Source organism: Herpailurus yagouaroundi, unplaced genomic scaffold (genome assembly GCF_014898765.1).
Source record: "Herpailurus yagouaroundi ecotype Mexico unplaced genomic scaffold, PumYag 181, whole genome shotgun sequence".
Classification (NCBI taxonomy): domain Eukaryota; kingdom Metazoa; phylum Chordata; class Mammalia; order Carnivora; family Felidae; genus Herpailurus; species Herpailurus yagouaroundi.
Window position 1 is genome coordinate 7,328,721 of NW_024412412.1, and position 20,548 is coordinate 7,349,268.

The 20,548-nt window shown below is 37.3% G+C and overlaps 1 protein-coding gene across 11 annotated transcripts in view; it reads left to right on the forward strand.

Annotated features, from left to right (window-relative positions):
• The window catches only part of WDR17 (WD repeat domain 17), a 113,526-nt gene that overhangs the window by 79,674 nt on the left and 13,304 nt on the right, over window positions 1-20,548 (forward strand). For 9 of the 11 annotated variants that reach the window (XM_040489850.1, XM_040489852.1, XM_040489855.1 and 6 more), the window contains 12 exons: window positions 2,185-2,349; window positions 4,271-4,473; window positions 5,490-5,639; window positions 5,727-5,857; window positions 6,160-6,285; window positions 7,301-7,456; window positions 10,276-10,340; window positions 13,059-13,191; window positions 13,970-14,061; window positions 15,117-15,216; window positions 16,035-16,174; window positions 18,618-18,638. In XM_040489850.1, the coding sequence (XP_040345784.1) occupies window positions 2,185-2,349; window positions 4,271-4,473; window positions 5,490-5,639; window positions 5,727-5,857; window positions 6,160-6,285; window positions 7,301-7,456; window positions 10,276-10,340; window positions 13,059-13,191; window positions 13,970-14,061; window positions 15,117-15,216; window positions 16,035-16,174; window positions 18,618-18,638 (1,482 nt within the window). The remainder of the gene's footprint in view (window positions 1-2,184; window positions 2,350-4,270; window positions 4,474-5,489; window positions 5,640-5,726; window positions 5,858-6,159; window positions 6,286-7,300; window positions 7,457-10,275; window positions 10,341-13,058; window positions 13,192-13,969; window positions 14,062-15,116; window positions 15,217-16,034; window positions 16,175-18,617; window positions 18,639-20,548) is intronic. The other 2 variants (XM_040489853.1, XM_040489854.1) reach the window with 1 other exon arrangement.

Genomic DNA, 20,548 nt, shown 5'->3' on the forward strand with positions numbered 1-20,548 from the left:
CCAACTTAGAATTGCACCAAAACCAAAAAAATTTCTAGGAATAAATTTAACCAAAGGGGAAAGACCTCTACTCTGAAAACTGTAAAACACTTTAACAGCAATTGAAGATGACACAGAGAAATGGAAGGACATTCTGTGCTCATGGGTTGTAAGAACAAGTCCTGTTAAAATGAACCATAAAGAAGATGTGGCATGTACACAATGGAATATTGTTCAGCCATAAAAAAGAATTAAATCTTGCCATTTGCAATGACACGGATGGATCTACAGGGTATTATGCTAAGTGAAGTCAGGGAAAGACAAATACCATAGGATCTCACTCATATGGTATCTAAGAAAACAAATGAGCAAAGGGAAAGAAAAGAGGCAAACCGAGAAACAGACTCTTAACTATGGAAAACAAACTGATGGTTATCAGAGGGAAGGTGGATGAAGGGATGGGGGAAATAGGAGATGGAGGTTAAAGAGTACACTCATGATGAAAAAAAATCAACCAGGAACTACTTGACACGCAAATATTAGCCATGTGAGTAATAAATATATACATATATAATTTTTAAAAAACAATAAAATTAAATTTTAGTTGGAAATTGGCTGTCTCACCCTCTAAAATGTAAGCTCCATGAGATCAGCAACTGTTCTCTATTTTTAGGAGCGTATTCTCAGCAAAACACTGTGCTGCTGACCCTCACTGTGCCTTGAACAAAGTGACTATTTAAAAAGTATTTCTTCAGTATACAAATGGATAGGATTACCTTGTATCCGACCGATAGACTAGTTCTACATTCGTATTTCTCTGCTTTATATGGTTGGTAAGCGTTTGACTAGTTGAAATAAAAATTAGATATTAACGCAATATGTTTTCTTGGTTAAAAAAAAAGTCCTTTATACTTAACTTGCATGCTTACTACCAAGTGTACCTAATAAATTTCATTTTTATTTTTAAAAACTTTTTAAAAAATGTTCTAATAGAGTATCCATATTTTAGGTAGCACCTTAGGAGATAAGTGAAAAATACCTTGAACTTACAAAGTTTATTCATAAGATATCTCTGAATTTACAATTTGGATGTCTGTACATTCCTTGAATGTTTATTATTTAATTTTTAAGATTTTATATTTATGTATCCACATACATATAGCCACGAAGACGTACTCACGTATGCATGTAAATATTTGTATTACACTAAGTGTATTTCCCCATGTGTAGAACCTGGGCCGTAGGCAGATGTGATAATGCACATTTAGAGATGGGCATGCCAGTTGCAAACTGGTGTATTTCTGCATGTGGGCTTAAGTAAATATAAGTATTATGACCCGTATGACAAAAATCAACAATTTGAAGGAAGGTTGTGATGACAGTTGGGTCCAAATGTGTAACTTCCTCTCTTTACGTTTAGAGTGTGGGGGCTGTTTGTATGATCATTAATGATCATTAGTGATTTCCACAGTTCCACCCTGTTAGTGCTGGAGTTAGTGCCCTAACTCCATTTGGAACAGTATTCCAGGTATGACACAAGGGTATAAATGGTTTCTTAGTTTACTCTCAGTCTCTTGAGAATAACAAACGAATATCATGAAAAGATCAGACCCACATATTATGTTTCCAGAGGATCCTTAGTGGGAACAGTTAAAGCATCTCCTACTGGAGTAGCCACCAAAGAGAATTGGGAACCCAGGACTGTAACTTCCGTCGGCTGGGACAGCCTTGTCTGCAGGGAGCTTTCCCAGCATCCTTCAGGGGAAGCATTGCTATTTGTACTCATGCCACAGAAAAATTTCTATGATTAATAATTTGCTTACCAGCAAGGAGGCAAATCTCAGTTACTCACCATTGTGGACCCTCGTTAAGACCCAATAGCTATGAAATATAAAGGTATGAGAAATATTCACCAAGTTATGAACCTGGACATTTAAAAAAAGACCTTATAGAAATACAGATTCCATGATCTCTGATCTAAGATTAAAAATAGCAATTCAACCAATTAAAAGGGAATATAAGGAAACCCTTCACACTCTGGCAGTTTCTGGAAATCATGGTTTTACTTCTGTGAGTTTTCTAACTATGTTAAGGAAGCAAAAAATTCTAGTTTCAGAAATTAGAACTGTAATACATTTTAAAATTATCAGTAACAAATAGTATCAACTTTTTTCATATTTTAATGTGCCACTGATGATATTCCAGAGACATGATAGCCACTGGCTGTGAAGATAAAAATGTTCGTGTCTATTACGTAGCCACCAGCTCTGATCAACCGCTGAAAGTCTTCAGTGGGCACACTGCCAAAGTGTTCCATGTTAGATGGTCTCCTCTGCGGGAGGGAATTCTTTGCAGTGGCTCTGATGACGGGTATGTAGTTTTGGATTTTAATTTTTTAGTCCTTAAAATCATAAGCTTATAATTTTCTAGAAATGTACACATTCATGTGATCCAACTTTTGGGTGAAAATATGTAACAAGTACACACAGGCAGTTAACACTTACCTAATTGCATTTAGCCAAAAGTAAATTAAATTTTGCCACACTTAAGTTGTCATCATATTCATGATTTCTATTTCTTTAACTTGTTTTGTTTACTACAGATGCTTATTTCTATCTTACTAGAGACAAAGTTAACAGCAACAAAATTTTCAAAGGATCAGTTCGGAAAGAGAAAAAAGATCCAAAACAAATAAATCTCTGTAAAACACAAGAATTTTTTAAAATAATGACCCAATATTTAATATGGAAAACAGCTGTACTCTGTTTTCATTAGGAAAAGAAAAAAAAAAGATGATCTTGTATTTTAGCGTGAACAGAATGTGTTTAGAAATGAGAGTGATTTAACATTTTTTTGGGGGGGTTTGTGAAAAAGTTCCTGAAATCTTTTCTGTGTTTTATATTCAAACGGGATAGATTTGCATAGTACAGCTTGGTCCCTATTTTAATACGAGATAAATTAGGGTAAAAAAAAAAAAATCTTACTTTAGGCAGATAGAAATCTGTATACAGTCACCACAAGTTTAATATTGAATAATTAGCTATTTTCATCTTGAAATTTTGGCATCCATCCAAATTTTATAAGAAAAACAATGTGAAGTTTCTGTGGGTTTTCACTGGAAATGTTACTTAAAGTAAGGTTATAATGTCAAAGTGAAGGAGTTGACTTTATGGTAAGTCTGTTAACATAGACTTCAGTGTCTGAATTCTGTGGGTACATGGAAAAAAGTATAATCTTCAACCACTGTCTAAGAAATATTTGTCAGAAAGGTAGTAGTAAGCATTTTGCTTATTTATGACAATGAAACTCGAAAGTCTTGTAAATTCAGGTTATTGATCTCGTTAGTAGTCGTATAGGTGATAGCATGGTGTTGGCACCTGTAAATAATGCTTATGTGCAGTATATCAAACTCTTTTTGTGTTATGTAATTATGTTAGCCTAATGTTTGCCTAATCTAAATTATGTCATAAAGCAATACCTGTTCTAGGGAATGCCTCTTAGAATAAATTATTTTGATACAACTCACTTTAGCATAATCTTATTTATGAAGGAGTGATATCAACCAAAAATAACTTAAATGGTAGCATAAGAGATTAGCACAAAGTTAGGTTATGATATGCCTGGACACATTGTCCTGTACTAGGGTAAGGGGAAGAAAAAGGAAGTCTTTATAGAAAGCAGAAATAAATAAGCCTTAAATAAAATTATATAATGTGTCTTCTTTACTTTGTACAATGGGTAGATTCAAGTAATGTCATGAATTCAGTTATATTTGAATTTTGTACTTGATTTTAGACTGATTGCATACTGACTAAGCCACTTATTTTATTGACCAAAACATGAAGGAATGGTTTACTCTTTGATAAGAGCATAAAGATGAATTGATTGTTCAAATAATACCCATCATCAAACATGCTATATTTTCATGATGTACAAATACTGTGAGGGTTGTTAGATTATTTTATATGTATTATTAGTCATATTTTTCTTTTGGCTCTATCTGTTCTGGATATTTCTCTTGAAGAAAGAAGTGTTTTAAGTTTATAAACTGGAGTAGTATATTTAGTATCAGCAGTAAAGGAACAGTTAAAGTAAGGCAAAATATGTGGAAGTAGGCTAGCTCTAGCCTAATTATTTGTACATTTCCATGATGAAAAGAATTGTAGTAGAACTTGAAACTAAAAAGCTTTTCCAGTTTACGGAGAAATAATTGTACTCCACTAAGAATATGTCAGTACTTTAGATAAGTTAGAACTTGAATGGTATCATATATGTAATATTCTGTTTTCAGTTCTGTTCGAATCTGGGATTATACTCAGGATGCTTGCATAAACATTCTTAGTGGCCACACTGCACCTGTGAGGGGATTAATGTGGAATACTGAAATCCCTTACCTTCTCCTGTCTGGCAGCTGGGACTACACTATAAAAGTATGGGACACTCGAGAAGGAACTTGTTTGGATACTGTTTATGATCACGGTGCAGATGTATATGGTAATGTGTTTTTCATGTACTTTCAAATTTTGTTGTATTACTGATGGTTATAATTTCTGAGAAAAGCAATATTTTTTGAATAAGGCTTACAGTGCTTCATTTTAAAAGAACGTTTTTCTTATTAGAAATTGTACTTGTTATTGAAATGTCAGAATACACAAGATAATCCAAAACATTATGAGAAATTATTTGTGTTTCTGTGCACACAGAAACACGCACACACATATGGCTTGGATTTTTCTCCCTTCCTTTACTGTCTCTTCATAAAGAAGTTGTGAAACAGGGAATCATTGATAAAGTAGATAGAACTTACCAAACCATTCTTCTGCCTTTACTCTTGGATATTTAGGACAATATTTTATTTTTTTAATGTGATACTAAGTCAATAAATATAATTGAGCTGGGTATGGAAACCAGATTTCTTGTCTTTTGCATGTCACTTTCATTTGTAAACCCAAACTTTGATGAGAAAATGGTTCCTTAGAGAAAGGTACCGAATTCTAGCCACTTGTGTCCATATATGTCATATCAGTGGACTTTTAGTTGAAGCAGTGGGGCTGAGTGTGGGAGAGATACTGTTTCTGGATGTTATTAACTGGAAGGTCCCAACTGTTCCTTCTTGCACTTGGAACTTCCGTCCATCTACCATTACCATTACCATTACCATTACCATTACCATTACCATTACCATTGCCATTGCCATTACCATTACCATTACCATTACCATGTATTCCATTGGCGTGATAGTATGCTTGCTGCTGAACCACCTGAAATGTAATTTCAACATTTTCATCCAGGACCGTTTGCTAGTCATTATTCAATTTTGTATCCATATTAATAGACTATGCTAAATAATTTCTTATATTCTTGTATCATTTTCAGCCAAAATAGAAATGCTGTCTTAAAACGCTCCTTTATAACTTCAATTCTGTAGAAGTTTTATGAGATACATACAGGTGAAAAGTATTTTTCAATGTTTACTTTAGTTAAAGTAGGTTTCTTTTCTTTTCCATCAGGGTTAACATGCCATCCCAGCCGCCCCTTCACCATGGCATCTTGTTCCCGTGACTCTACAGTGAGACTCTGGTCATTAACACCTTTAATCGCTCCTTTACCAATAAATATTCTGGCAGACAGATCTTGGGAAGAAATTATCGGGAACATTGGTATTGCCAATATGCATGCATTAGATTTTATTTTTCAATACTATCTCCTAAGCAGCCCTTTCTCACTGAATTATGTCTGTTCTTTAGATCATGCTGTGGAACAAGGCACTCCCCCTCTATTGTGTGGTAAAGTATCAAGAGATATTAAACACGAAATAGAGAAGCTAACTGGTAATCCTCGAGCAAAGAAGCTAAGATGGTTTTCAGAGTGTTTATCAGTGAGTATTATAGGAATTAGGTGAACATTTTCCCTGTAGTCTAAACGAGTCATGACAACTATTGTCCTCAAGTTATCACGTATTTGCTCATATCATCCCAACTCAGTGGGTCCCCCTGAACATACCTCGTACGGAATAAGAAAACAAATGGAAACCAGGAACAATAAATGAGATAAAGCATAGTTATAATTTTGTTAATCTTTCAATTTAAATATGCCTTCGTTGTGTTTGTGAAGATGTAGAGTTCCGTGTGGTTTTTAATTCATCCTTGTATCTTTGGTTTTTCTGTATCAACCTTTTAGCCTCCAGGTGGCAGTGACAACTTATGGAACTTAGTTGCTGTGGTAAAAGGACAGGACGACAGCTTGCTCCCTCAGAACTACCGTAAAGGAATAATGCATGTGAAACATCTGGTTAAATTTAGAACGGTAAGTATGTATGTCAGGATCCTGTACTCAAGCCCAAATTATTTTTGCCTTTTCACTGTTGAAATATAAACATTATTTTTCAAAATTTACATAGAGTTAGTAAAGTAAAATGAGTAACCACTGAGAACATAAATAGTAAAAACCGATCATGAGACTATGAATTATTTGAGACCAGATTAAGGCAGCCACGGTCTCTATAGGTTGAATCTCGTGTAATTCTTCAAAGTCACTTGGCACCACCTGAAGTGGTGTTACCCTTACCCTATTACCAGGTGACCATGATGTGTGGACCCCTCTGATTTTAGTCTCAGAGGCTGAATACGCTGTATTCTCGGATACGTTTTATCAAAACTGGCCATATTATAGCTCTTAATGAATTTCATTTCGAAATTATCAGTGACCTTATCCCTGGAGTGATATACCATACAAACAGACCACTCCTGGGACCTGAAAGAGGAAATAGCTTTTATATTTGCAATGAAACATCCGCGGTTAACTCAACTGTCGGTGAGGAGAACCATTCCAGAGATGTGGATGGAAAGGTCATACGGAACAGTTATTTTCATAAAGGAGCGCCTTGATCACAAACGACACCTACCCACTACAACTCTTACCACCTGACAGTAGGAGAGCCTAGAGAGTGAGCCTGTCACTTTTAATTTTTGAGATTTTTCATATATGTTTTCACCAGTTACATATCACTCTATCATTCACTACTTTTTGGCCCCTGGACTTGTATCTAACCATAACAGCTGCTAAGTTTTAAGGACAGTGGGATTTAGCCTTTCTCTACCCCATACCAGACACATCTACTCTTTACTCCCCACACACATCAAAATATTAAGGTGAAAGAGGTATCATGTTTTATAGAGGAAAAGTATTGATTTTTAAAAATACCTAATTTCCATTGCTATCTGCTTTTAAAATATGTGCCCATGTAATGCTATTATAATCATCTTTTATCACCAGCTCTTGTGTAACAAAATTTAGAACCTTTTGTTCTCTTTTTAACCAGTCTGAAGCCCAAGAATTAACAACAGTCAAGATGTCTAAATTTGGTGGTGGTATTGGTGTTCCTACTAAAGAGGAAAGACTGAAGGAGGCTGCAGAGATACATTTGAGATTAGGACAAATTCAGAGATACTGTGAACTTATGGTTGAACTTGGAGAGGTAATGTGCTAAAATCAATGAGTTTAACAAAGTATTCTAAGTATTGGTGGAAGACTAAATATTAAGCTTATCTCAGGTAGTGTGCCTGAGAACAGTACTTACCAGAGTGAGATTTCCCAGGCCAGCAGCATCAGCATTCCTCGGGAACGGGTTAGACGTGTATTTCCCAGCCCACACCTACAGAATCAGAAACTCCAGGGATGTAGCCCCACGACCTGTGCTTTTATAAGCCCTTCAGGTTCTTCACATGCCTGAAGCCTGAGAACCACTGCCCTGGGGTAGGATCTTTGATTCCCTTTGATATCTAAAAAAATACCCATGTTGGCTGATTTGCTCACATTGGGCTCCCCTCACTAATACGGTTTGTTGTGACTAAACCCCACACTGGCCACAAGAAGGGTTGTCACTGAGGATTTTCTGGTGAATTATGGTCCTAGGGCACATCCTGAGTTAGAGGACTGATTCAGCAAAACAGAGTTTTCAAGAAAAAGGTTAAGGTAAATCTATCCTATTAAAGTTAGGGTAGTGGTTATTTTTGGAAAGTGGGTGGCAAACAAACTAAGACAAGAAGGAGAAGGGGTTTCTGTTTCTTGATCTGGATGTGGTTACTTGATTGTTTTCAGTTTGTGAAAATTTATGGAGCTTTTTGTTTTTCTGAATGTCTACATTGTTCAACAAAAATTCTCCCAACCCTCCCCTCCCCCCAAAAAAACGGCAGGGATTCATTTCATAGTTGATGAAAAGCTCTAAGTTAGTTATTTTATAACTACAAAATACTATTAAGTGTACTATTAAATAATATAAAGTAAAACTGAACAATAAAGTTACATTAAAATATATCAAAATTAAATTTAACTCGCCTTTTTATTCCCCTATACACTAGAAACAAATAATGAATTACTGCTTGACCTAAAACAAAATGTCATTTTAAAATGTTACTGAAAACACATTGCAAACTATAAAGTGTTCGGGAGCAGTATAAAAATTTTACTTCTAAAGAAATAGAGGTTTGGCTTAAAGGTTACCTTTCTAGCAAGACACTGTTAGAGTGTTGATCAAATTCAAGAAGAAAAAGAATAAATAAATTTTGGTAGAATACAAATTCTTCATCTTCCTGAGTTTTATATTTGGGTATATATTTTTTATAGCTATATTTAATTCACATTTAAAGATACTGTCACAGTGTCCACTTGTGGAGCTTGAGAATTTTGTTGTGTAAGGTCATCAGGGTTCTTAACGATCCAAAACACTGTCCTTCCAATGCTTAAGAAATACAGACGTCTTTGGAGCACTTCACGATATCCTCCCTCTGTAGTTTCTGATTCTTTGAGATTAATTCTGTGAGATTAGGAAAACAGTTAATCTCTCCACTTACAGGACATGTTTTTATAGAAAAGGCTTGATGATTTCAAAGTTCATTTAATCTACATTTTAACTTGTTTCTTGCATTTGCCTCTACTATAATAAAGACAAATTTTCCCTAAAAGCATAATTTAGGTTACATTTTTCTAAAAAGGTAACATGACGACAGGGGTTCCTGGGTGACTCAGTCAGTTAAGCGTCTGACTCTTGACTTAGCTCAGGTCGTGATCTCATGGTTCATGAGTTTTGAGCCCCCATTCTGGCTCTGCACTGATAGTGTGGAGCCTGGTTGGTATTTTGTCTCTCTCTTCCTCTCTCTGTCCATCCCCGCTTGCTCTCTCTCTCTCTCTCTCAAATAAAAATAAACTTAAATAAAAAGGAAACATGACTACAAATAATGTAGTATTAAAAAGTTGCTATTTTGTACACCCAAAACTAATTTTATACTCTATGTTAACTAACTGGAATTTAAATAAAAACAAAAAACATTTACCTATTTAAAATTTAACCTATTATTTTCAGGCTAATTACCAATCTTCTAGCCATAATTGTAGTAGAATTCTACTGTTTGGGAGAGCCTTAATTAAAATGAAGTTTAGATCCATGTTGTGATATTCAGAATTCTTCACCCTCACTTCCCTTCTAGACATGAGTTCAGTGAAGTCTATGTTTTCCATATAATTGTCTCACTTGCCTTGATTGAACTATGATCTTTAATAACAGTCTAATTTTTAAAATATGAAGATCAGGGATGCCTGGGTGGCTCAGTTGGTTAAGTGTCCAACTTCAGCTCAGGTCACAATCTCAAGCTTCGTGACCTAGAGCCCCGTGAAGGGCTCTGTGCTGCCAGCTCAGAGCCTGGAGCCTGCTTCAGAGTCTGTGTCTCCCTCTCTCTCTGCCTCTTACCCACTCGTGCTCTGTCTCCGTCTCTCAAAAATGAATAAACGTTAAAAAAAATTAAAATAAAATACGAAGATCAGTTTATCAACTATAAAGAAAGATATGACAATAAATAAAATTTATAAAAAAACAAAGAATAAAAACAGAAATAAATATCATATTTTTAAACAGAAGAATTTCAGTGTGTATTATTTTGAACATAGGACATAGATTACCGTAGAACAGATTACTCTGGTGTTGTGTCAGAAGGGGAGGTACTATGTTTTTTAAACTACACACTTAGGTAGTACTATTCCTCTCCCCTCCCACTGCCCCCTGTCTAGGCTTGGGATTTTCGTTGCTGAATAATACAATTTACGTATTTTACTTTATTTTAAAATGTAATATTTATACTCTGTGGAATGGGATAGAATTCAGAAATATTCCTGGAAATCTAAACACCCTAAAAACACACGAAAAACTCCTATTAAAAATGTGAGTTCGTTAAAAAAAAAAAAAAAAAAGTTAAGAGTTAGTACAGTCAAAATACACTTTGCCTTTCTTGTTTTCTGTTCTAGTGGGACAAGGCCTTGTCAGTCGCACCGGGGGTGTCTGTGAAATACTGGAAGAAGTTAATGCAGAGGTAAGCACAGAGTCTGTGTCCAAATAGATGTTTTAAAATATGTTAAAATGGAAGCAATCTATAAATAGTAGCTTTTGAAATTTTCTAGTCTTAGGTTGTCTTTAAAAACAGCTGAGTTTTATGTCTGCTGATGCCGTAAATTAAATGAATTGGTTACAAGTCACTTGGTGTTCTTCTGTTTGACCTAGCATCTGAGAAAGACAGTGGAAGGGAGATTCTCCATGTCAATGGAGGGGTTGACAGATGAGTAAACATACTTATTGGATAATATATTGCTACTGAAATATAGGTGGTAAGATTTTCTGAAGGTTTCCTAAAGTTCACCGAGTACTTCTTCTGTAAATAATCTCAGTTCTCTTTGGCCACCAATCCCTGCCGTCTCCCATCCGTGAATACGAGGGAGGCACTGGTGAAGCCTCTTTCTGAGATGTGTTGGTTTCCTATGGCCCCTGTAACAAAGTGTAACAAAGTGTTATAAACTGGTTGGCTTTAGACCCACAGAAATTTATTCTCACAGCCCGGAGGCTAGAAGGCCAATATCCACTTGTCGGGAGGACTGGTTCCTACTGAGGTCTTTGAGAAAGAATCTGTTCCACGTGTTTTCTCCAGCTTCTGGTGGTTACTGGCAGTCGTCAGCCTTCACTGAGTCTTGGGTGCACCACTCAAACCCCTGCTTTCTTCTCACGGTGCCTTACTCCCTGTGTGTCTGTGTGCACATTCCCTTCTTTCTTGGAGGACACCAGTCATAGCAGATTGAAGGTCTACCCTCAACCAGTTTAACTCCCTCTTTACTGATTACATTAGCAAAGACCCTCTTTCCAAATAAGGTTACATTTGTAGAGACCGTGGTTGGTCCTTCAGTAAACGTGTTTTGGGCAGACACATTTCAACTCACAGCATGAGACTGTTCTCTATTCTAGTCATTCAGGGAATATTTATTTTTTTAGTGCTCGCTATGTGTCTAGCACTGTGCTAGGCCTGTAGACTACTATTTCATGACTAATTCCCTTGATTCTGGCCTTAAAAATGAAAAAGTTTGATTTTTCTTCCACGAGACATAATTTAGAAGCAAATTCAACTGCAACTCACATGTATAAATAAAAATCTGCCTGAGGCTACGCATGAAATGCAGAAGGACTAATGAACACATTTGCTGTTGGAGAGTAGACCGTTCCCTGGCACCTGTTTTCCCAGCAATAAGTGCATCAGCGGGCTGGCTGTGGGCTCCCTGTCTTAAATTCTAAAAATCCCAAATAATTCCAAGTTCCTGTACCCTCACTGCACACTTGTGAATGTTATCTTCCCCCCCAACCCCCGAAATCTTTAATAAAGCTGTGTTAGCAGACAATGTTTCTTTCACAAAACAATTGTGTTTCAACCTCAGCAAAAACTGTTTCAGATATCTTTGGAAACCAACACCTGCTTTTCTCTACTCCTTAATTCACATGGTGGCCAGAAAATGGTCTCCTCACGGCTCCTAAATTTATGTTGTATAGATGCAGCCATTCAGAGAGATTGGCCATTTCTCGGTCCTAGTTCCTTAGAAGGGGATATTATTACTCCTATAACAAAGAAATCAGTGTCACAATGGTTGAAAACACAGGTGTTGGGGAGAATTCCAGTGACCCTGTAGATTGGAGATTGTTAACAGTGAGCTGGGCAAACAAAAACTGTGCTGCACCAACCCAGAGATTGGCGATTGAAATGTAGTTTAATGCAAATGCCAGCATATATTAAATATGCCAGATTAGTGTTCTTTTTTTTTTTAAATTCATTTATTTTGAGACAGAGAGCATGAGTCAGGGAGAGGCAGAGAGAGAGAGAGAGAGAGAGAGAATCCCAGGCAGGCTCTGCACTGTCAGCCTAGCGCCCGATGCAGGGCTGGAACTCACGAAACTGTAAGATCATGACCTGAGCCAAAATCAGGTCAGACGCTTAACCAACTGTGCCATCCAGGTGCCCACAGATTAGTTTTCAACAAACCTGAGGCTAAATAATAAGAGTTAAATTAATTTGGTTGGTCACTGGGAAACTACTTGGGACTTCTTTAGGAGAAGAGAAACACAGACAGGATACAGAGAGACAGAGGCAGACGCAAGTAGATTCTTGGTAATCTCCAAGATCAGGATCCTGTTTTCCCCTCACATATCAGGAACTTTTTGTTTTTTTAAACTGCCTTGCTTGGGGTGCTCATAGTATTCTATATTTTATTGTCAGTATTTATACTCTTCTCTTTTTTAATGATTTTAAGTTACTTGCATTTAAAGGGTTTGCATTCATTGTTGTGCTCCCTAAAACGTTTAAAATTCTGTCTTTAATGCAGTAGACGCGCACGTATTTATTAATCCAATTGAAAGTAGATATCCCATCACACATCTAGTTTACAACTTATTTTCAGAAAATATATTGCTCACTTTAATAGATAAGCTGTATTCATTTTTAAGACCTAATATGTTCAGTGCTTTTAAAATATGAAAATATGTAGTGTTTTAAGAGAAAATAGGTTATCTATTTTATTTATTGCAGAAAACTTTTGTCTTCCATATCTGATTTGATTATAAAATCTGAAGCTTTTAGAAAAGTGATATGCAGAAGGGTTTTAGGAAATCTACCACATATTTTGGATATTTGGCTGCTTTAGATATTTCAGAAAATCTGAGTCCAACTGAAAACCTTGAAATTGGTATATTATAAAGAAAGCTGTTCTTGTTTTATTAGGAGAGCTGATCAGTTAATCCAGGAAGATAAGGATGATGTCATTCCATACTGCATCGCCATTGGAGATGTGAAAAAATTAGTGAATTTTTTTATGTCAAGAGGTCAGCTTACAGAAGCTCTGCTTGTTGCACAGGTACCAGTACATGATCACACAGGCCACCTACCCTGGTGGGAGGGCCTGTGGAAGGAAGACTGTGCTGACTGATCACACCTGCCTTCCCGTGATCGACAGTCAGATGGCCTGGCTCCTGCCCACCTCCCAACCTTCTCTGTCTGCAGTACGGTCACACTTTCTATGCCCTGGTCACACTGCACATATTTTAGACATTCAGGCATCCCTGGACTTTTGTATGCTGCTGAATGTCATATGTGGGTGAACAACTATTTCTAGTAACCATTCACTTGAAGCTTTGTGTTGATACAAATGGAGTCCACATTCTTTTTCGAATTCTGAGGGTACCTCCAGATTGTATAAATTTTAAACATGATTTAAATAAGCAGTTGATCCTTGAACAGCACAGGGTTAGGGACACTGAACCCCCACCCAGAGATCCTCCTATAACTTTTGACTCCCCCAAAACTTAAGTACTAATAGTCTACTGTTGACCAGAAACTTTACCAATAACATGACCAGTCGATTAACACGTATTTTGCACGTTCCATATGTTATATATCGTGTTCTGACCTTAAAGTGAGCTAGCGAAAAGAAAGTGTTATTAAGGAAATCATGAGGAAGAGGAAATACATTTACAGTCCTGTATTTATTGGAAAAGATCTGCATATAAGTGAACCTGTGCAGTTCAAACCCATATTGTTAGAGGGTCAACTGCACTTTGATCAAAATAATATTTAGAAATTGGGCAGCTGTCAACAATTAGCTAAAAATAATTAAAGATTTTATTAAATTCCAGGCTGCTTGTGAGGGAAACATGCAGACCGTACATGTTTCCACACCTAAAGGATCTTCATATCCTGATGATATCTACAAGGAAGACTGTCATGAGTGAGCGCTTTATCCTTTGTGTGGGATCAGTATTTTCAGGGTTGGCTTCCCCTTAGGGGGTTTTAAGACCCATGCGCTTCACCCTTCTCCATGCACAGGGGCTGGGCTGTCTCACTTTGATTCTCGCCTCAGTCCTGCTCCATCCCAGGGTCTCTGGGTGAACAGGATAGTGTCAGGCATGCACGTGCAGCCTGCAAGCCTTTTGTGTGGCTTTCAGAGAGGCAGCATGTATTTCAGTAGAGAGATTGCAGATAAAGCACCGAAATAGTTCAAAACATCAACCTTGTTTAGGGAGGAGAGGCAGTAAAAATAAGGAGGGCTGTTTATTAATGTTTCACTGTAAAGTCATTATAGATGACATCATCCCAAGACACCAGAATTAGTGTTGGGAATAAAATTTAGACTCCTTTTAAAGAAGAAATCCAAATACACATTTTTTAGAAGAAATGGAAGTTAGAATTCTTCAGCCTTTTGCCCTTTTTAAAATCTAATAATCTACTTTCCCATGCCTCATTATTGGCTCCTATTATTGCTTTAAAAAATTGGATATCTAAACTTTTATGATGCTTTTCAAGTAAAAAAAAGGTCATAAAATGTTAAGCAAATAAGGTGTTAGGACCAGTGTACTCCTTCCTGATTCTTTGCTGCTATTCTCTGCCATATCTAAACTCGACATTTTAAAGATCTAACATACCCTACCCATATTGTGGTCACCATCTAAATTTTGAAAAGTTTCAGTTCAGCCTGTAATTCTTCTGCAGTTAACTGTCCCTGTAGCTGGGTTGTGAATTATTCAATGTAGGATGGCAAATTTTGAAAATGAGACTTTTATTCTGACATTTGGGGTGGGGGCATGCCATCCATACTAATTTGTTTGCTAAGAAAAATAGCTTTCCTGATTTTTCTTTCCCAAAGATCAGACTTTATACCTGAATCAAAGATACCAAATTAAATCCTATGTGATCCCTTAATAAGCTTGTTCTAAAAGGGCGTTAGTTCATTTTATGACGGAATCCTTCTGTTTATATAGACTACATACTCTTTCTCTTTTCTAGACTCCTGCACAAAGTCAGTGAAGAACTAGCGGAATGGTATTTTCAGGATGGTCGCGCAGTGTTAGCCGCATGTTGCCAGCTAGCCGTAGATAATACTGAGGTACATTTCACATTGGTTTATGTAAATGGAAAGCTCTTAAGGTGCGTCATGGTGTTTGAGTGGAAAAAATATGGCAACTCCTGTGCAAGATCTGATTTTGCGTGCTTACCAAGCCTGAGCTACCGTGTCTCAGAAGCACACATAAACTCTACAGACTATGAAATCTTATTTCCAATTCATTTTTATCACAAGGTACATATTTGTAACAACCTGACTTTAAGTATTTCATCTGATAGGAGAAGAAATAGTGTGGTGAAGGGAAAAATCTCAGGGATTCAGAATACTTGACTTCTGGAAGCGCTTATTTTTAAGTATACGTTAGTATAATCTTCAAAAGTGATGTTTTTAAGGTATTTCCTATTTGACCCTCTAATCTAGTAAGAAAAATGTATAGTAAAGATGGATTCTGTTTTGCATGTATCCTTAGATACAGTAGATTTACGGAATCGTTGATAATCATTGCACACTGTTGATGAATCTTCTAAGAATTGGCATTGTTTTGTGATAGAGACATGGAAGGACATGAGGATATAGCAGACAAACTGTTATTAATTCATTAAAAAACTATTATCAAGGGTTCTAAACTTAAATTCTGACCTTATAAAAATTCCTTGTGTGTCCCTTTATCAGATAAGCTTTTCCATCTGGAAATTGCATTTATACTTACATAAGTACTTTATAGGAATATTACATTCAGTATTTTTAAGAATAATTGATTATAGGTTAATACTGCTTTATCTACTTTATGAGCTTGGCGGGGAAAGATGATCCAATCCAGCATCTATGAAACTGAAGGAATTATTTTCTTATTGGGTAAGCTTGCTATGGCATACCTGATTCGTGGAAATGAACTGGAGTTGGCCGTCAGTGTGGGCACAGTGCTCGGAGAGCCTGCTGCACCCACAACCCACTATGCCCTGGAATTGCTGGCGAGAAAATGCATGATGATTCCACCATGGTAAGAATTTCTAAATTCGAAGAATAATTTTATAGGAATGGAATACATTTTTAAAATATTTTAACTTGCATTTCATGTGTTTTGAGAGAATACAGCATCTCCTTTTCAAATTTTTTAACTTAATTTCTTAATATTTATTTATTTTTGAGAGAGAGAGGGCATGTGATCAGGGAAGGGCAGAGAGAGAGAGAAGGAGAGAGAATCCCAAGCAGGTTACAAGCTGTCAACACAGAGCCCAAAGTGGGGCTCAGACTCATGAACCATGAGATCATGACCTGAGCCGAAACCAAGAGTCAGACTCAACTGACTGAGCTACCCAAGCGCCTAGCATCTCCTTTTTGATTGAAAGAGAAAGATTGTGGGAGGAAACAGGGCTATGATGATGAAGTAATCATGGGAATTGCCCTGGTTTGGAGTGAAATCTACCGTGGCCCATTCTGAAGCAGTCCCCTCGTAACTCGGTATTATTTCGAGTGCATAGAACATCGTGAATAAATGTGCACTGCTTAAGATAATCAGGACCACATATTTCCACATTTCAGATTCTGCATATCTACACTGATTCTTGTCAGACCTTGTGTCTTAGTTTAAGGTTTGCAAAATAAGGTCACTTTTCTAATGGAGCATAATAACATAGTTTAGCTGGAGACTTGGAACAGGCCATTTCCCCAGACGTGGGCAGTCCTCTAAGAAATAGACCCTGGAAAGTCCCTGGGGTGACCTGGAAGTCCAGGTCCAAGCAGTTCTCACCCCCGTCTGCAGAGCCCTGATCTTCGGGCAGATAGTCCTTCATTACGGAGCATCTTTAGCAAAGATACGAGGCTGACACTCAAGAGATGTTTGTTGAATAAAGATGATTTCAGACATTCATCTTCTCCTTCCGTAAAGCACTTAAAACCTTAAGGAGTTTCTAAATAAACTTGTTAATCGGGTCTTTCACCTCTTCCCACTGCACGCCCAGTTCACGTGTGTGCGTGCACACACACACACACACACACACACACACCACTCGTAAAATGGAGCTGTACAGACTCTACTGTCGAATTCCACAGACAGTAATAACATTAAGAATAATGACAGCTAACTAACCCTTCTGTACTGTGTGCCAAGCTCTGTGGTAAGCACTTTACATGTAATGATTCACTCACGATAGATACTGCTTTGCCTCTGGCCTCAATAAGTGGTGGAGCCAAGATTCAACATTCTATAAACTGGCTCCGAAGTTTATACTTAGCTACTGTCTTTGTCGGTTCAGGCTGCTGTGACAAAGTGTCACAGACTGGGTGGCTTACAAATGACAGAAATGTATTTCTCACAGTTCTGGAGGCTGAGAAGTCTAAGATCAAGGCGCTGGCAGATTTGGTGTCTGATGAGAGCCGGCTTCCTGGGTCCTCATCAGCCATCCTCTCCCTTTGTTCGTGTGCGGAAGGGTCGAGCTAGCTCTCTGTGGCCTCTTTTACAAGGCGCCAATACCGTTCAGGGCTCAGCCTTCAGGGCCTAATCACCTCCCAGCGGCCCCACTTCCAAATACCATTGCACTGGGGATTAAGTTTCAATATGTGAACGTGGGGAGCAACACTGGTCTCCGGTCTTTTCAGCTATCAAGCCATGTGGCCCCCTTCGTCTGTGGCTAGCTCAGAAAGACAGCAACACTTCCCGTTTTCCCTTTCTTTCTGGATCTGGGGGCTTCCTAGGGAATCGGGAATCTCAGAGTTTTGGTCATTTATTCCCGTATCTTACAGCCACAGAGGTCCTTCACCCAACCCAAATGTGGCAGCACCCCACCATTGACCTTAGACTTATGACTTATGTGTGTGTAATGCCCCCCATCCTTAGTAGCCAGGTCTATGTCCGTCAGGAACAGTAACGGTCAGTTGCATACTGTGACTTGCCTTAGACCTTATCCCAAAGCATGAGTTTAACGTAGATTATTTATTCACAAAGGTGACGGACTCCCTGCTAGAGGTCATCGTGTAATCTAAATAAAATGTGATTAAGTTGTTTTTTGTTTTTTGGGGTTTTTTTTGGTAAAGGTAAAAAGTAGTAAAACAAATAGAAATTAAATTTAGGTGAGGTTTAAAAAATCTTTCAACTGACTACATGTCTCAGTTGCTTTTAATATAAGACAAACTTCTATTTCCTCGTAATGCCCCTAAGAAGTTTCCTTTATATATCCATAGATACATGCACCAGAAACTTGGATAAAGTTCAAATTTTGAAATATGTAATGCTCATCAGGTTTATTTCCAGGGGAAATCCGTAAGCCCTATGAATAAGCCTCCAAAAGTTTAAATAAAAACATAGTTGATAATTTGGAAGGAATGTTCACAATTTTGTAAGACAGGTGCCCTTCCCTGTTTTACATTTGCTGGTAAAAGTCTCCTTTTTCTTGGTTCTCACTGCATATACATGGTATTCATATTTAAAATAATTTTCTTTCTAGCTTTCCATCTGTTGGATACAGGTACTGTCTAGTTTTATAAGAACATTTAATAAAAATATTCATATTTTATTTCAGTTTTAGAATATTAACTCTATAGTAAATGATCATTACCTGTTCTTGCTTCATTGTTTTGCAGAATAACAATTCATTTATAGAATTTATAACATATAAAACCTAACTACAAAGTGACAACACTTCTTGTAGTGTAGGTACAAAATCTCTCACAGTTTTATATTAAAATCTGTGTCATAAATGAATTGTGACTTTCTACAATACAAAATAGTAGTCAATAAGTCAGCTAAACAAGTGAAAATGCTTGTTCTGACAATGAAATGTGAGAGTTTAGATTATTTAGTAGGTCTGTATCGTTACATGTATATACATTTTCCCCAATTGGTAAATGGAAGTTTCAGTAAATGTAAGTTACACTAAAAGGAGAAGAAAATTAGCATTGCTGCAAACTTCAGTGTATCAGGATATAATTCTACAGCAAGAAGGTCAGACTTTTGTCTGTAGTTCATAGAAGTTTGAATAGAATTTACACATCTAGGGGCGCCTGGGTGGCTCAGTCGGTTAAGCGGCCGACTTCGGCTCAGGTCATGATCTCGCGGTCCGTGAGTTCGAGCCCCGCGTCAGGCTCTGTGCTGACAGCTCAGAGAAACAGAGCCTGGAGCCTGTTTCAGATTCTGTGTCTCCCTCTCTCTGACCCTCCCCCGTTCATGCTCTGTCTCTCTCTGTCTCAAAAATAAATAAACGTTAAAAAAAAAAAAAGAATTTACACATCTAGTGTATGTACTGTAAAAACAAATGGTAATTTCTGTATTCTCATGGATATTATCAAATACTGCTATTAAATGTCAGTATCAGGAAACATAAGCATTGAAACTTCTTAGAAAGAGCAGATGAATTACTCTAATTTGAGACTTGGAAAAACACTCAAAGACTTACCTGTTCAATGATGATAGAGTATTGGATACACATAGATTGTCTCTCTTCCTGTTCCATGCTCATTGTATTCTTGATTACACACCTCTTAATGTTTCAAAAATAATGTATTCACATAAATGATCAATGTACATTTTACTGAAGGCTTCACAAAGAAGGTGAAGGAAGATTTTACTCTCTGAAGTCCACCCTTTCAGAAACTCACATTTGAAATGTTGCCTATTCTCAAGTTATGCTGAATGTGTTTTATATCAGTTTCTTGAAAAGTGGATAATAACATCTTGAATCATTAAAAATTAGTGTTTTCTCAGTTGTGCAACAGTATGCAACGAAAAACTCTTCACCTAATGATTTTAATTTTTTTTTTTAAATTTTTTTTCAACATTTATTTATTTTTGGGACAGAGAGAGACAGAGTATGAACGGGGGAGGGGCAGAGAGAGAGGGAGACACAGAATCGGAAACAGGCTCCAGGCTCTGAGCCATCAGCCCAGAGCCCGACGCGGGGCTCGAACTCACGGACCGCGAGATCGTGACCTGGCTGAAGTCGGACGCTTAACCGACTGCGCCACCCCGGCGCCCCCACCTAATGATTTTTAAAGAGGATATCATAGAGAACATTTTTAACATAAAGCCGTTAAATATGACACATGACGCTTTAATATACCTTCTTTTTTATTTTTTATTTTTAAAATTATTTTTATTTTAGAGAGAGACCATGAGCGAGAGTGGGCATGAGCTCGGGAGGGGCAGAGGGAGAGAGAGAGAATCTTAAGCAGGCTCCATGCCAACCATGGCACCCCACCTTGGGGCTTGACATGCAGCTCTATCCCATGACCCTGGAATCATGACTTGAGCCGAAATCAAGAGTCAGTCGCTCACCCAACTGAGCCACCCAAGCGTCCCTAAAATACCTTATTTTTAAGTGCATTATTCCTTTCATTGAATCTTTAAAAAAGTAAATCAGGAAACTGCATTTCTATCTTT